This window comes from Mastigoproctus giganteus, chromosome 4, assembly GCF_048544385.1.
Source record: "Mastigoproctus giganteus isolate SK-2022 chromosome 4, ASM4854438v1, whole genome shotgun sequence".
In the NCBI taxonomy this organism is placed as follows: Eukaryota; Metazoa; Arthropoda; class Arachnida; order Uropygi; family Thelyphonidae; genus Mastigoproctus; species Mastigoproctus giganteus.
In genome coordinates this window covers 192109244-192126149 of record NC_143578.1, presented here as the reverse complement: position 1 = coordinate 192126149, position 16906 = coordinate 192109244, and the positions used below count along the sequence as shown (strand labels likewise).

Below are 16906 nucleotides of genomic sequence, written 5' to 3'. Positions count from 1 at the left end.
GCAGACTAGACTGCCATAGTTTGATTACAGGCTAAATCTGATATACTTTGTTTGTTACCTGCAAATGCAAAAAATCTTGCCACTGCAAATATAACTTATTATGGATTATTTTCCTGTTGTCAATATAGGGCCAAGATTATTCATCATGGGTGTTGTTTTGGCACCAGTATCAGCCAAATAATTTCCGCTAATCCTAACGCAGCTGGGAACCCAGCAGAAGTGGATATCAAATTCACCTTCACACATCATTGCTGAACCCAATACAAGGTTGGATGAATTGTGTATCTCATTGCTGATAAAGCCTGTAATGCCTCAAAGAATCAGTGTATATAATTATATTTAATTGATTAAATATAATTAAATTGGCAAGTTCTTATGTGATCAAAGGCTATTCCTATAGAGTTCAACACTGCAGTGAATATGCTCAAATATAATATTTTCTGGAGAGGCAGCAGCAGATTCCACACACATTTCTGCTGGTAATCTGAGCATTCCCGAGTAGAAGGGGTTGCTCTGGTAATCACATAACCTTGCCTGCTGTGATATTAAGCTCCCCGAGTAGCTCTAGGACATAGCCAAATGGATGGTTGGCAGTCTGAGGAGTGTTATAAAAATTTTCCCATCATGGCTCAAAAACATATTTCCACCCACGTGGGGTGGTCTAGCAGGGAGTTCAGATTAAAAGCACATGGAGTTTTGTTTCTGCTATTTTTGTTTAGCCATCATGTATTTTTTAACCTTTAAGAGCCACTTAGAGTAGCTACAAACACCGCTGCAACAAGATGTTGTTGTTATTTGGTTTTTAAGAGCATTACCAACTAAGACCATATTGTTCCGGGGATATGCGGTGGTCATTTCCTGACCTTTCCGCATCCTCCGTATTTGGTGGTGATGGGCTCGAACCCCAGTCTAATCAAGAAGCATGTGCTAGCACTGCTGCTCCTTCCCACCTGGTTACGGAGGCACCGCAACAAGATGTGATATCACCTATCCATTCCATATTACATTTATGCACACTGGGAAAACTGGATTGCCTATTAAATACAAAAGTTTTTAAGTTTGGAGATAAATCACACATATAAAAAGAATATAGAAAAGAAAAACTTACTTGGTGGTAATCCAGAAAAGCTTTACCATAATACCTTCTTTATATTTCTCATCATGATTCACGTCATCATCAAGTTCTGCATCTATTTCATCTAATAATTAAAATTTCACATATGAGTAAACAAATGCATAATGCCATTATTTTAGATAGCAATGATTTGTTTCAGACAAGTATGAAATAATTTTTAATTTTTGAAATGAATTACTGTTGCCCCACTTGTTTTCAAATGACAACTACTGGTATTCCAATTTCATTAACAAAATAGGACCCCATATAATTGTTGTAAACAGAATTTTAATCATACTAAAAATATTAAAAACAAAGCAAAAAACAGCTTCTATTCTAATGCAGGCTTTGTTATCATAGTCTTCTGTGGCTATTAAATGCTATAAGCTAGGATTGACTCAAAAGTTGATGCAATTCTAGGCACTATGATTGCCAACTTTCAAAAAATACAACAGGGGGCAACTTTAGCTAGTGCGAATACAAGAATAAAATGTTTTTCTTTCTGAACTAAAGGTCCTTTGTAAAAACGAATGAGCAGTATATGGGAGGGGAGGGCTAGGTAAATGTTTATAATTTCTAATTTAAATTACTTCATTCCTTTTACTGAACAAAACAGGGACATTCCTAACAGAGGTGCTCTTTCCCCTTATAAAAATCTCTGCCTAATCCTCATGCATTTGCTATGTGATAAAAATCATATACAAACAAGTTTTTCAACTTATTTTACATGACTGTCTCCAGAGGATGAATCAATTCAAAATTTTTTATCCACATGTTTAAATATAGTGTGTAATCATTTTCTTGATACTACAGTCGCAACTAACATTGTCATTCATCGCAAACTTCAAAATATTGATGAGAACTGAATATAAAAGTAAAAATTTGATCAAGTTAAAAAGAAATGTTAATTGTGGTGATTAAACTTACATTAATTTGATTCATTGCACGAACAGAAACTTTGAAGGTTTTAAGATGAACATGAACATTTTGAAGTTTACTAAGTGCAAGAGCAAAGGTTTTCTGTAGTCCACTAATGACTGGTGTTCCCATTCCTTGAGTTGTGCCCCTCTGTTTTTGCCAGTGATTTGTATATTCAGGACAGGTCATATATTCACAACCAAATATGGGGGGGGGGATACAATGAGAATGACAGCAAAAAGTGGAATTACTTCTCTACCCACAATTGTAGTTGTCAATCATGCCCTGTTGCTGATGTGAAATATCTGTATGGAAAGCCTCTGAATGGGAACCAGCTGATTAGAAAGTCAGGTAGTTGTTGCTGTTTGGTAGTTAAGGTCAAACTGGAGTTTACTGTTTCATCTTAACCGGTAGCATTAGCAGAGGCATATAATGCAAGAAAGCAAGCTTATACAGCATCAGCCAAAAAAAAAAAAAAAAAAAAAAACTTTCCATTTCACCCATCCATTCGCTCCAAAACTTTGACTAGTTCTTACTTGAATTTATTTAAGCTATCAATTTCCATGACAGATGGAAGTTTGTTCTAGTAATCAACTACCTGTTGGCTAAAGACAAATTTCCATGCATCTATTCTACAACTGTCTTTCTTCGATTTGAATTTGTCCCTTCAGGTTTGTAATCTGATCAAGAGGAAGAATCTCATCAGCATTGAGCCTACCCAAACCATTCAAGACCTTATACACCTTATGATATCAACTCGCAGGTGCCTAGTCTCAAGAAGCAGCAATTTGCAGAACTTAAGCCTTTCTTGGTAAGAGCACCCCCTTTGTTCCCCCTCATCCATCTTGTTGCCCATCTATGTACTCATTCTAGCACCAATACATCCTAAAATGAGGTATGCATCCTCATCCAGACCGGTATGCAGTACTCAAGGTGTGGCCGGCCACTGCCTTATACAAAAGGATAATCACCACCATTTCCCTACTAGCAAAATTCCTGTATATCATGGGCAAGACCTCATGACCTGCTCTAGCACCCTGTCTGCACTGCTAAGAAAACTTCATATCTGACTCCACAATTACCGTCTGGTCTTTTTCATTCTCTACCACTCTGAGAACAGTACTACACAATTGATACATTTCTCTGGAGTTACTGCTATCCATATGCAGCACTTTGTATTTGTCAATGTTAAACTTCAGTTACCACTTCTCAGCCCCTCTGCCCAATGTTCCTAGATCTTGTTGCAGTAGCATACTGTCATTGCTATCATTAACAACCCTGACAACGTCTGTATAATCTCCAAACTTGGACATTTTGCCTGATGTACCTTCATCAATATCATTGATAAATATACAAAACAACAATGGGCCCAACACTGAACCTTGGGGAATTGTGGACTAATAACATTAGTCCATAAAGAGTAGTGCCCATTACCACTCTGTCTTCTCCCACTCAACCATAGCAGCAACTTGCCCTTACTGCCATACTGCTCCAATTTGTACAGTAGTCTTCCATGTGCAACAGTATCAAAAGCTTTCCTGAAATCCAAGTATATGATATCAAAATTAATTTTTGCATCCAGTTCCTTTGTGACTACATCACAGCATCCAATCAAATTTGTCTGACAAGACTTCCCTTTAGCAAACCCATGCTGTCTGAATTATTATTAGAAAAGTCTTGTTTAGATGATCCTGCAATGCTTCTTTTAAACAGGACTCCATATTCCCCCCAGAACAGAAGTTAAACTAACAGGTCTGTAATTACTTGTATCACCCTTTGATCCTCGTTTGAATTGGGGATACATTTGAACATCTGCAGTCTATGGGAACTCACCTGAGTCCAAAGAATGCTCTCATCATTTAGGATAAGGGTTTGCTTACTTCCTTTGCCAGCTCCTTTAATACAACTCGACAGATCCCATCAACCCCAAGTGTCTTTCTTATGTTTAACTTCAACAATTTCTCCTCCACTTTGTTCTCAGTTATTACAAAATCATTTAGTACCCTGTTAGAATTTAATAAGCTTCTGTCCTCCACTTCCCTACAAAATTCCTCATGTGTGAATGTAGATGCAAAATACTTCTTCAGTTTGTCAGCCATCTTTGCTATTCTCTCTCTCTCTCTCTCTCTCTTTCTGAAATGACAGATGAAATTTTTGTTCACCAAAAAAAACAAAAACAATTTCCATGGAACTAGCTTTTGTTAAGACAATCAACAAACATCAGTAACAGCACTCGTGACCTTTGGCCACAGTCAGCTTCATGGTATTTTTGGCTGGCATTAAATTCAAATTACAGTCTCCAAGATCACTTGGAAACCAATCCCATTTGGAAAACTGCATACAAAAAAATTTTCAGTATTGTATCCATAATGGTTAGAAATTGGTTAATAAACATTTAAATTTATCATTCCATTATAATTCAACTGATTCCTATTGAATACAAAATTTGCTGTAAATCAATCAACAAAATTCAAAATACATTCTTTAGGGTGCTGTTTTAAAATTCCGGGGTTTTTAATCGGAGTGAAAACGAACCCTCTATAATAAAAATCAGAAAATATATAATAAGATCACAACATTAATAGATAAAATTTAAAATATCAAAGAAATACACTGACGTTCAAAGAAAGTGCATCACCCCTTAAATTTGTAATTGTTGTCCAAATAACGTAAGTATATGGCAATATTTCTTACAGATTGCATCAGCTAAGATTGGCACACATAAGTGATGACATAAATATTGCATCAGCTGTTACTTTCAGCTATATAAGCACGGTCTGCAAAAGTTGCAGTCATACCTTGCTTGTGTCGGGATGGCGAGTTACGTGCAGTTGATGCCAGCTATATTCCACCAGACCACAGCATGCATATGTGTACACATTTCACAAAATCGTCTGTTGGTGAAATGGAGTCTGTGCATAGCACAGGTTCACAGGATAACAACTAATGAGATGATGATTTAATGTTGCTGACACAAGCCATTTTTCTTGCGTATCAGCAAGTCCAAACAATGGCTCATTATTGTGTGGCAAAAGAAACGACAAGCAATTAATACACCTGAAATCTGTTGTCAATAGTGTGTTCATGTGGAACTGATTTCCTCATTTTGTTTGTTTCTTTGCAGATATTTTTTGACACATCAGCATCAATGACAATAGTGCTGCCATACATATGGTAAGTAGGGTTATTCGTTTAAGGAGAGAGATAAATTTGCAAAACTATTAAGATAATCAGAGTTTTTCCATAGGTAAGGGCACACAGTAATCATTTTTAGTAAAGTGAAACATTTATTTCATTATCCAAAAGTCAGGTAAGTGGGAGTAGGACTTCATTGGTAGCCAGAGTGAAGAGATTTTGGCATTTCAAATGCCAGAATCTCTTCACTATTTTAGCATATTTTGTTATTTCAACAAGAATATGTCTAACTGTAAGCAAGTATTACATGATATTATCTCCTCTTGTTGGATTGGTCAGAAGCTTAAAAGCCACTGTCCGAAGGTTGGTTTGATACTTAGAAGCTTGTTGTTTTGCTGAATTTGACAGTTAGTTATTTGGTTTTTAGGAGCATTAGCAACTAAGGCCATATTGCTCCGGGATATGCGGTGGTCATTCCCTGACCTTTCCACATCCTCTGTATTTGGTGGTGACAGGTTCGAACCCCGGTCTAATCAAGAAGCATGTGCTATGCACTGCTGCTCCTTCCCACCTGGCTACGGAGGCGCCTTGAATTTGACAGATTAATTGCAACTGAGACATACATTTTTCTTAGATTACTGGTCTATAGTTTTCCTACTTATCATTAAGTGATGAGATAGCCAATTTTGCAGCACTGTCTGTTAATTCATTTCCAAATTTCCATATGTCCCAGGACCCAACAGAAGAACATGCTTTTCCCAAGTTCAGTTACAGTATTCAAGGGGGTGTTTATTTCATTTAAAACTCGGCGAGTGACGTTTGTGGTGTTTTTCAGGGCCTGGATTACATTTAAAAAATCTGAGAAAATCATACTATTTCAAATGTCTGCAGACTCTATATTAGCACTAGTAGAGGCATATGATGCAAGAAAGCAAGCTTATGCAGCATCACCCAAAAAAAACCAAAAAAAAACAACATTTCCATTTCATCCCTCCGTTTGTTCGAAATACATGTCCAGCTGAGCCTTAAATTTATTTAGGCTATCAACTTCCACAACAAGGGATGGAAGGCTGTTCCACCAACCAACTACGAGCTGGCTAAAGGCAAATTTCCGCACATCTGTCTTTCCTCAATTTGAATTTATGCCCTCTCAGGTGATTATTCTGAGCAAGAGGCAGAATCCCATCAGTACTGAGCATGCTCAAACCATTCAAGGCTTTATACACCTCTATCAGATCACCTTGCCGGTGCCTAGTCTCCAGACACTAATTTGCAAACCTTAAGCCTTTCTTCATAAGAGCAATCCTTTGTTCCATTCATTAATCTTGTTGCCCTTCTCAGTACTCGTTCCAGCAGCTCTATATCCTTCTTGAAATGAGGCCTCCAGACCTGTATACAGTACTCAAGGTGTGGCCTGATCATTGCCTTATACAAGGGAATAATCACCTCCTTATCCCTGCTAGAAAAATTCCTGTATATCATTGATAAGACACCATGAGCTACTCTTGCCGCCCGTCTGCACTGCTCAGAGAATTTCATATCTGCCAGCACAATAACCCCCAGGTCCTTTTCATTCTCTACCACTGTCAGTGTAGTACCACAGAGTTGATACACTGCTCTGGGGCTGCTGTTTCCCATATGTAGTACTTTACATTTGTCAATGTTAAACTTCATTTGCCACCTCTCAGCCCATCTGCTCAACCTTTCCAAATCCTGTTGCAGCAGCACAGCATCAGTAGTGTCCTTAACAACCCTGCCAATCTTTGTATCGTCTGCAAACTTGGACATTAAGCTTGATATATCATCATCAATATTATTTATATATACTTCAGGGCTACCTGAATAGCTGTTAGTTCTACACTGAAATACACTGAACTCACATGGCAAATGATAAACCAATGTGATGTTTGGGAAACTGGCTATTCCAACACAGTTGAGGAACTGATTCACTACAGTATGGCACATATGCAAGAAATTTCCATTCAGAGGAGCCCTTTTCAATTAATGGAGGTATAAAACAGAGGTGGAGTCATGTTTCAAGGAGCAGGGAAAAGTGAAAGTATATTTGCAATATTATCAAAAGTCAGATATAATTCTTCTAACAGTTGTTTGATTCTCATGTCTAAGGTTGATTAACAGTAGGGCAGTTTCGGAAAAACATGTACTGAAGAGTGAAAAGCATCTGCCACTCTGGGTGTTGAGGCAAAAATCAAATTTTATATGCACAGTGTAATATATGCTCCTAAGCTCATGAGTACAATATGCTCCTAAGGTAATATGTGCTACACTATGATGAATAGGGTCAAGCCAACAGAGTACACTGGGTCATGCTGAGCTATATAATAGTCCTCCATAGTCAAGTTCAGCACGACCAGCATGATAAGAACATCATATCAGCAAAAACTAAACATCTGGATTTTCTAAGCTCCCCACTTAGTTGCTGAGAAAATCCAAATGTTTAGTTTTTGCTGATATGATGTTCTTGGCTTTTTAATTTTCTCTAAACAAAAAAGCTAAGTTTACCTAATATGATTCTTAAGAACTGTTGTTGTAGTAGGGTTTTAGGAGCATCAGCAACTTAAGGCCATATTGTCAGTAAATTGCATGTTCTGTGGTCGGTGTTATGTTTTCTGGATGAAAAACCATGCTACCCTCACCTGAGACAGACTAACCCAGTCAGGTTGTGAAAAAGGCCCGTAAAAATTCCTTGCATCATCAACAGAACTCAGGTTTTTCTGCCCAGTGTGGAGGAGGATGATGATTCTACCAACTGTGCTACTCACAAGGATCCCAAAACCATATGCTGTTGTATACTGGTATTGGTTGGCCATAACGTTGCTGTTCTGAATCTGGGTGAAAGTTATACTGGCAGCCCTTTATTCCATATGGAACATGCATCCATATTCCACAAAATATGGATGCATGTTATTTTGGAGAATAAAGTTAAAAGCCATTGATTGATCATCCCATGAACTGATCTTAGTTAATGTCCCTGATAACTGTCTCTTTTTGCACAACGTGTGCGTGTGTGTGATGGAGGTTTAATGGTGCATAAGCTATAAGCTGCTAGGGCTATAGTGCGCCTTGCACAACATGAAATGCTAAGGTCATCTAAAAACGATGTATCAACAGTGTTTGGGAGTTCTTCAGCGATTATAAAGTTGATTGCAATTATTATTAGGATATCACTCAGTACAGAGCCCTGCGAAACTCCTACTTCTCGTTAAAATATTTGGGACAATGAAGTTTTGAAAACAACTTAGAATGTGAGTTTATATAGAAAGTTTTGTATAAAAGTTGGGAAATATCCTTGAAGTCCATGACAATGTAATTTGTGGAGTATCCAACCTTCCACGTGGAATCATATGCCTTACTAATGTCAAAGCAAACCATTATGTTATGATCGGATCCAAGGAATGCATTCTCAATGGTGTTCTCTATACCTACTAATCTATCCAGTGTCAATCTATTTTGTTAGATATCAAATTGTGCAGAATGAAGGAAGCTGAAATTTTCAAGGTACCATACTAGTCAACAGTTAATAATCTTTTCAAGAATTTTGCAAAGACAACTACAAGGAGAGAGAGCCAATAGTAAGTAGGGCTCATCAGCTCTTCTAAGTACCATGTCTTCTAAGTTAAGTCTGTTGTATAGATTGAGAGGCGACTGTAATGATTTGGTGCTTAGTTTCTATATCACTGCATAATGAATATTATCCGGTCCTAGAGCACCATGTCTAAATTTTGAGAATGCTCTACATAGTTCATGGATAATGTAGGGTAAGCTGTCACCCTTTAAAGAAAAGTTTATGAAAGTTTAACTTTTGTTTTCCTGAGTTTGCTTTGGATCTTTGGATGGCTGACATGTAATCTTCTGTTGCTGACATTTTGGCAAAATTCTCCCTAAGGCATTGGCAATATATGCAAGATTAGCAATGCTCTGTCCCTTCCAGTCCATGATAGATAGAGGGAGAGCCCAATATTTACCACTAATTTCCCCTTAGTGTTTTTCAAATTTTGCATAGGAGTAGCTTGATTTATGGTTGAATTGAAGCAGATCCAAGCTGAATTTTTATTACATCATAAGACATCATTCTTGCTCACGTGCATTATTACTGAATAAAATTAACTCTAGTTGGAATGTGGCAAAAGGCATTCCATGCTTTATTTTGCTCTTTTTAGCTGCATGGCATTTGATACTCCACCAGATTTTTGGATATGCTGGTAGTTTTGAGGAGGATTTTAGTATAGCTTTTTCTGCTGCATACAATATCTTATTTGTGACATACTCAACCAGTTAATCAGTTAAAGACCATTGAATTATTTGTGAAACAAGTATGGCTAATTTTATATACAGTTAATCGCCAACTTACATAAGCTAGAGTAACTTCGGACTTCTGTAAAATTTTTTGGTAAAACCATAAAGATATTTTCTAGATAATTTTGAAGGAACAATAAGTATAAGTTTTTATTTTTGTTCCCATAAAAACTATGTTGGATAATAAACTGCAGTGTAACTAGCTAGAGTTAACATATCATTTTCAGAATTTTCTAAAAATTCTGAAGAAATATTCGAAATGTGTTTGAGACAGTGAACGACATCGAAGCACTTTAGAAAAGTCCCCCACAACAATAAAGCCACATGGCCTATGTCCCATTAGCTATTTCTTAGGAGAATTACACTCTAGCCCAGGCCTGGGCAAACTATGGCCCACCGCACATTTTTGTGTGGCCCGCGAGATTTAATTGTATTTTCGAAAAAAGTTGACTTATTCAACGCCTTTTTGAAAAATAAATTTGTATATGCAATACATTATAGAATTTGTCGACTTGTAAATTGTTTTATCATCTCTCTATTTGTTCAAATTGAGATAGAATTTGAAATTGTGCGCGAACTGGAGCAAGCCAACAAGCACTTTTATAATGGTATAATTTGCGATTATAAACTAACGCGCGAAACTACGGTAACAGACAACCAGTGATGATGATGACACAACGGCTTTGCTGCGGTGGGGGAGTAATAGGATAGGACTGCTGACCTGCCACAGTTCCAATCTGTTTTCTCTGACGGTCGTCCCGCAGTTAGTTTTTTTGTGTTATCTTTGGTTATTATCTTGGTGCCAGTAGCGATAAAAATAATATTTATGCCCTTATAAAAATGAATAAAAAACAAAAAATTCAACAAGAGCATTGTGTCTTCAATGAAGAGTGGAACATAAAATATTTTTTTGCTAACATAAATTACGAGACTATTTGTCTCATCTGCCGGGAGAATGTCTCAGTGTTGAAAGAGTACAATATTAAAAGACATTTCACTACTAAACATTCCGAATATGGTGCCAGTTTAACTCTGGAAGCGAGAAAGAAAACTGCTGATGGATTGATTCAAAATTTATCCAGACAACAAAATGTGTTTACGCGGCTAACTAAGGAACAAGAAGCTACTGTAGAGGCAAGTTTTGTTATTTCTCATATAACTGCAAAAAGCAACGGGCCTTTTTCTGATGGAGACTATATTAAAGAATGTATGACCGAAGCTTGTGGAATTATACGTCCTTACATTAAACACAAATTTGAGAATATAAGTTTATCTCGGCGAACCGTAGTAAGAATAATTTAAATGTATCGATACAAATTTGAATGAGCAATTGTTATCAGTATTAGAATCCATAACATGGTACTCGATAGCATCAACCAAAGTAACGACCAAAAGAATACCGCACAGTTATTAATTTTCATACATGGATGTACCTTTAATTTTGAAATTATTGAAGAGCTCCTTTCAATGGAATCTCTTAAAGACCAAACAAGCACCAAGTTTGACAGGTAAAAATGGAGCATTAAAGAAAATTCGGGATAAAATTTGTGAAAAATTATCCTGATTATAATTTAATTACAATTCATTGTATTACACATCAACAAGTATTATGTAAAAATGTGTTAAAAGTTGAACATGTCACATCTTGTATTATTAAACTAGTAAATTTAATACGATCGAAGGGGGCTGAAACACAGACAATTCATTAATTTTCTTCAAGATATTGAATCTGAGTACACAGATATTCCTTATCATAGCCAAATTCGATGGCTTAGCTTAGGAAAAGTTCTTCGACGAGTATGAGATCTCAAAGATGACATCATTCTATTTTTAAAACTGAAAAATGTTATGGACTTTCATGAATTAACTGATAATAACTGGATTTGTGATTTTGCGTTTACTCTAGACATCGTGACACACTTTCAACACCGTGTTACAAGGGAAAAATTTATACGCCCATCATATGGTAAAAAGTTTGAATGGATTTCAATTAAAACTCCAGTTGTTCCTTCGACATTTATTGATTAACAAGGTAGACCCACTTTCCAACCATGAAGTTGCTGAAGACTCCAGAAAATAAATTTGAAAAATATTGTCAAATTACCAACGCTTTGAATGACAACTTTTCACGAAGATTTGGCGACTTCCGAAAAATTGAAACAAGTTTGGCAATAGTGTGCGACCCGTTTTCAATAGAAATTGATAGTGCACCGAGTGAACCAACTTCAGATTATAAATCTGCAGTGTGATACCGATTTAAGGGAATTGCACCATTGTGAGGAAATCTGTAAATTTTACGATACTCTTAATTCGGACAAATTCGACGAACTTAAAGATTTTGCCCGAAAAATGTTGGTTATTTTTGGATCAACCTACATATGTGAACAAACATTTTCCATCATGAATCTAAATAAAAATTCTTTACAATCAAGCATCACCAATGAACATTTACAAGCAGTTTTAAAAATCTCAACTACAAAATTAACACGCGAAATTAAAAAAATTTTAAAAGATGTAAAACAGTTCCATTCATCTCATTAAATTCTTGGTTGTTAGAGAATAATTTTTTTTATGTTATATTTCTTCATGAACACAAATAATATATATCTAAAAATAGTGTTTTACGCGCAGCCCACCTTCTTCTTGAATTCCTAATGTGGCCCTTCAGCCAAAACGTTTGCCCAGGCCTGCTCTAGCCCTTCATCTCTGCATCCTTTCATTCCTTCCTTTCTGGATTGCAGAGTCAATTCAGTTTTCTTTGAGAGTGAAGTGGAAGGTTTTTTGTTTGCATTTTGTATATAATATTTGTTACACATCGAGTTATTGTGGTGAAGTTGAAATTCACTTTGTCCAACCATTTTCAACGACTTTATGTCAAACTATCATCGTGTAGTGCATGCTTCATTTGCAAGTTGTAAGGTGTGACAGCATCTCTTGTAACTTAACCCTGTGAAGTTCTTTAAAGAAAATTTCATTTTGACCATTATCATGGTGCCGCTTAAGAGAATAAGTGAAAGCAGTACTATTTCACTGCTGCTGTCCCCAGATAATTTTTAATTGTTATGGTATATAACTTTTTTTTTTTTCATTCTTCTAAGGATATTATGAGATTTTTGTAATTTTGGCTTATCAGGGATACAGCAGCAATATTTTATTAGTCATTCCCGAATTACGTAAAACTCGATTTCCATAAGATGTCCTGGAACGTAGCTTTGCGTATGCCAGGGACACTCTGTACATTTGCCAGTCATCTGCTTTCTCAGTGAGCCATCGTGGAATTCTACTAGAATACCAAGAGGATTTATTGAGTAGTTCAATTATTATAGGAAATGGTTGCTGCATATTAGATTATTGGTAATCTTGCTACTGAACAGATTATCAAGTATACTGCAGTGTTTGTTCCGGAATGGAGGTGAACATACATAGGTGATCCATCACTGAAGACAAGAAGGTTATAATTAATTTGTTTTCCTCTTTGATCTATGTGATTACTACCCCATAGCATATGGTGGCTTTAGATTTCCCAGGATGCAGAAAGGTGTGGGCACAATGAGATTATCATCTAACTCATTTTTTAGATGGTACCAGAAAAAAATTTACAGTTAAGTATACTATATAATCACTAAGAAAAGGTGCTGTATTCAGTAATACTACTTGGCACCCCCTTCCCCATTTTCTCAGTTTGTACACCTTCCTCAGTTTATGTAAATGCAAACATCTGGTTTAATATGCCAGGTGATTCCAGAAAGATTCACTGTGAACAGTGAATCTTTCTGGAAGCACCTGGCACATTTGGCTTGAATCTAACGCCAACAGACTTCCGTTCACCTGATTTTTTTAAACAATGTGTTTACTGTATCTTCACTTAATACTGTGCATATCTTAGGGGGAGCTTCTGCAATATCTATGTCCAGTTTATATTCATTATGTAAACATGCTCAAAGTAACTAACTGCAGTCATCTTTTAACTTTTCACTATTTTAAAGAATCTCACTTCACATATGCTAGGCATATACTGATTGCTACTTGTATTTTTGAAGTGCATCAACGGATCATCAGCATCTAAAAATGGCTTTCTATATAATTTTTGTCAAAATTATGTAGAAAGTTATGCAGTTAAGAAAAATTAACCTTGTAAACAGCACACGAACTTTTCATTCAATGAAGAATGCAGTAAAAGGGTGTGTGTGCATGTAGATGTGTGTGTGTGTGCACAAGCCTCTAGGTAAGAGATAAAAATACAAATGAGATAATCACGATTTTAGAGAAATTTGGAAATTCAAATGGTTAGTAAATATGTTTTACTATTAAAACTTACCATTTTCTGCACTTTCCAAGTGTTCTGTGTATAGTGATGACTTCATTTTGCAATGTGAGACATCTATAAAAGCAAAACTAAGAACAGGTAACGTAACAGAAAATTCAGATATTGAATAAATATGTGCTTGGCTGGTTGATGGCTCTTGATGTATTTGCAGGACATAAAGCACCTATAAAAAATTATTGAAATTTATATTTTTTACCACAAGAAATTGAAATTTCTTGTGGTACAAAATTGACAATAACAACATTGACAATTTTTACCACCAACAATATGCACAAAATGGCCACTTTATAGATATGCCTATCCTTTTCATGAACAGTAGTGCTCCTTCAGTAACAGCATATTTGTAATATCATGCAATATAAAGAAGTTAAACAGATCATAGGAAAGGTGTATGTGTGCAATTTAGTGTCAGAATGAGCAAGACAAAAAATATGGGTGACTTTGAACATGCCATGGTAGTAGACACCAGCAAAATGATGAGTATCTCAGATACTATAACACTTCTAGAGTTTTCATGACTGTGTTTCAGGTATACTCATATTGATATTGTATTTGATTAGCAGTTTTCGTTACCACTGTTATACTGGGTTGTCAAATAACAACCCAGTAAAACAATGGTAACCAAAGAGGCATTTCAAAACACACAAAACTCAGTGATTGGCACCTCCGTAGCCAGGTGGGCAGAAGCAGCAGTGCGTAGCGCACGCTTCTTGATAAGACCGGGGTTCGAGCCTGTGCCCACCAAATACGGAGGATGCGGAAAGGTCAGGAAACGACCACCGCATATCCTTGGAGAAATATGGCCTTAGTTACTAATGCTCCTAAAAACCAAATAATAATAATAACAACTCAGTGCATCTTTTTAAAACACAGACAGTGTTATAAAACACTAACAGTGACTGAATTGCATTCCATTCCTGTAAGAAAATTGTCAGTAAAGGAAACATTGACTGAAACCCATTCCTGCTGTTTCACAATGATGTGAGGAACAGAATATGGTCAAAACTGCATGAATCAACAGCTTCATCCTCCCACGTGTCAATAATGCGGGGTTTTGGTGGTAGTGTAATGGCAATGTACCCCTTAATGCCAGCAGAGCAACAGTTGGGTGCCATGGGTTAACTGGAAATTGTTTCTGACCAAGAGCATCGCTTCATGGCTGCAGTGAATCAATCAGTGAATGAATTCTTCCAAAATGGTAATGCGCCATGTCAAGGCCAGAAATGCACAGAACTGGTTCCAGGAACATGAGAGTAAATTTAGTCTAATGCACTGGCCTCCATAATTACCAGATCTGCCATGGACACTGGGATAAGATGGAATGAGCTATTCAGAGTACAGATCTGCAACAACTGTGGTATGCTGAGTCGACATGGACCAGCATATCCCTGTAGCACTCTATCGACAGCTAGACAAGTCAATGCCAGGACGAATCCTTGCTGATCTGAAGGCTAGGAGAGGGAAGACCTGCTAGCTATTAGATAGGGGCACCTAATAAAGTGGCCACATAGCATATGCTAATACAAAATAAATGTAAAATGCTAATAGGAAAACAAATCGATAACAATAAGAAAATCTCTATTGTTTATAGCCCCAAATCAATACAAATTTTTCTACCTGGGAATGAGTTATGCATAATATGTTTGGTTTGTTTTGAATTTTACTGGCACATGCATAATATGTAATGTTAATGTATATACACTAAGGTAGCTTTCATTAGCAGCAACACCTTGTGTAGGAATGGACTGGCCTACAATGCTCGTGAAGGCTTAAAATCAGGAATGGCTGATATAAAATTGTAGTTTGCATATGTAAAGATCGGTTTTTGAGTATCTTATATGGGTAACACTACCACAGGAAACCCTGTTGATTGTTTGTGAGGAAGAATGGGTTGATGTTGAGATCTTTCTAACTTCAAATGTGGAATGACTGTGAGGGCAAGACCTGCAGGTTAGTATCTCGGCAACAGCCAACATGGTTAATTGCTCCCATTCTGGGTTGTCACAAGTCTACCATGACTGGCTCAACAGCAGTGGAACAGCCAGCCAAAGGTCATCTGCAGCATGGCCAGATGTCAAGGGTCTAGTCTTATAACACAACAGTGATAAAGCAGAGTGGTCTAGCTAACCACCCAGTACAAAGTAAGTATAGCAAGACTAATATCATAGACTATGCGGCAGACATTAGCTCATATATGCTAGGCAGTCAAAAGCCGTCATGGGTACCCATACTCTCTGTGAGATACAAGAAACTGCACCCTGCATGAGCACATCAACACCTACACTAGACCACTGACGTGTGGAAATCTGTTGCCTGCTGTGATGAATTCAGTTCCAATGCTATCATGCATGTGGATGTATTGCATTTGTTGAAATGCAACATGACGTCTGGATGCATTGTTCGTGTTAGGCAGGGTGGAGGTAGTGGTGTTATGATTTGGGGACTGTTATTGTGGTATAACCTGGGTCCTCTGACGACTGTTAATGACATGATGGGAACATCACCCCTTCTATTGTTGCCAACCAAGTACACCTCTTCCGATGAGACCATATCCAGACAACTCTGGCATCTATCAACAAGAAAACACACACACACACACACACACACACACACACACACACACACACACACACACACACACACACTGCCACAAGGTCCAGTAGATTGCTGGTTTCGGGACCATGACAATGAATTCAGTCCCACTGCCGCCCATCTCACCCATCTCAATGCTAATGAGCATGTTTGGAACATAATGAAAAAGGACGCTTGATATTACAACCATCCACATGACAACTTGCAGGCATTACTGGACACTGTGCAATGCATGAGTAGCACTACTACAAGGTTTCCTGCAACACCCTGTTGAGTCCATGTCAAGACGTGTAGAGGCAAAAGATGGCTCAGGAGGTATTTGGTAGGTGCTGCTAATGTAAATCCAACTGAGTGTATAGCATAAACCTATGTGCATTAATGTATAACATTAATGCACATAACTTTATATTATGTCAAAATCAATATACAGGCATACCTCGGTTAACGTTACCTCTGATAACGAAGCTTCGATATAACGAAGTCGGCAATTTCAAGCCCCATTT

At 37.1% G+C, this 16906-nt stretch overlaps 1 protein-coding gene across 1 annotated transcript in view; it reads right to left on the bottom strand.

The window, feature by feature from the left end:
- Nucleotides 1-16906, bottom strand: part of Ge-1 (Enhancer of mRNA-decapping protein 4 homolog Ge-1) — a 527075-nt gene that overhangs the window by 299982 nt on the left and 210187 nt on the right. The window contains exons 12-13 of the mRNA XM_090372439.1: nucleotides 13803-13974; nucleotides 1109-1199 (exon numbers count right to left, since the gene is read on the bottom strand). Of these exons, the coding sequence (XP_090228565.1) occupies nucleotides 1109-1199; nucleotides 13803-13974 (263 nt within the window). The remainder of the gene's footprint in view (nucleotides 1-1108; nucleotides 1200-13802; nucleotides 13975-16906) is intronic.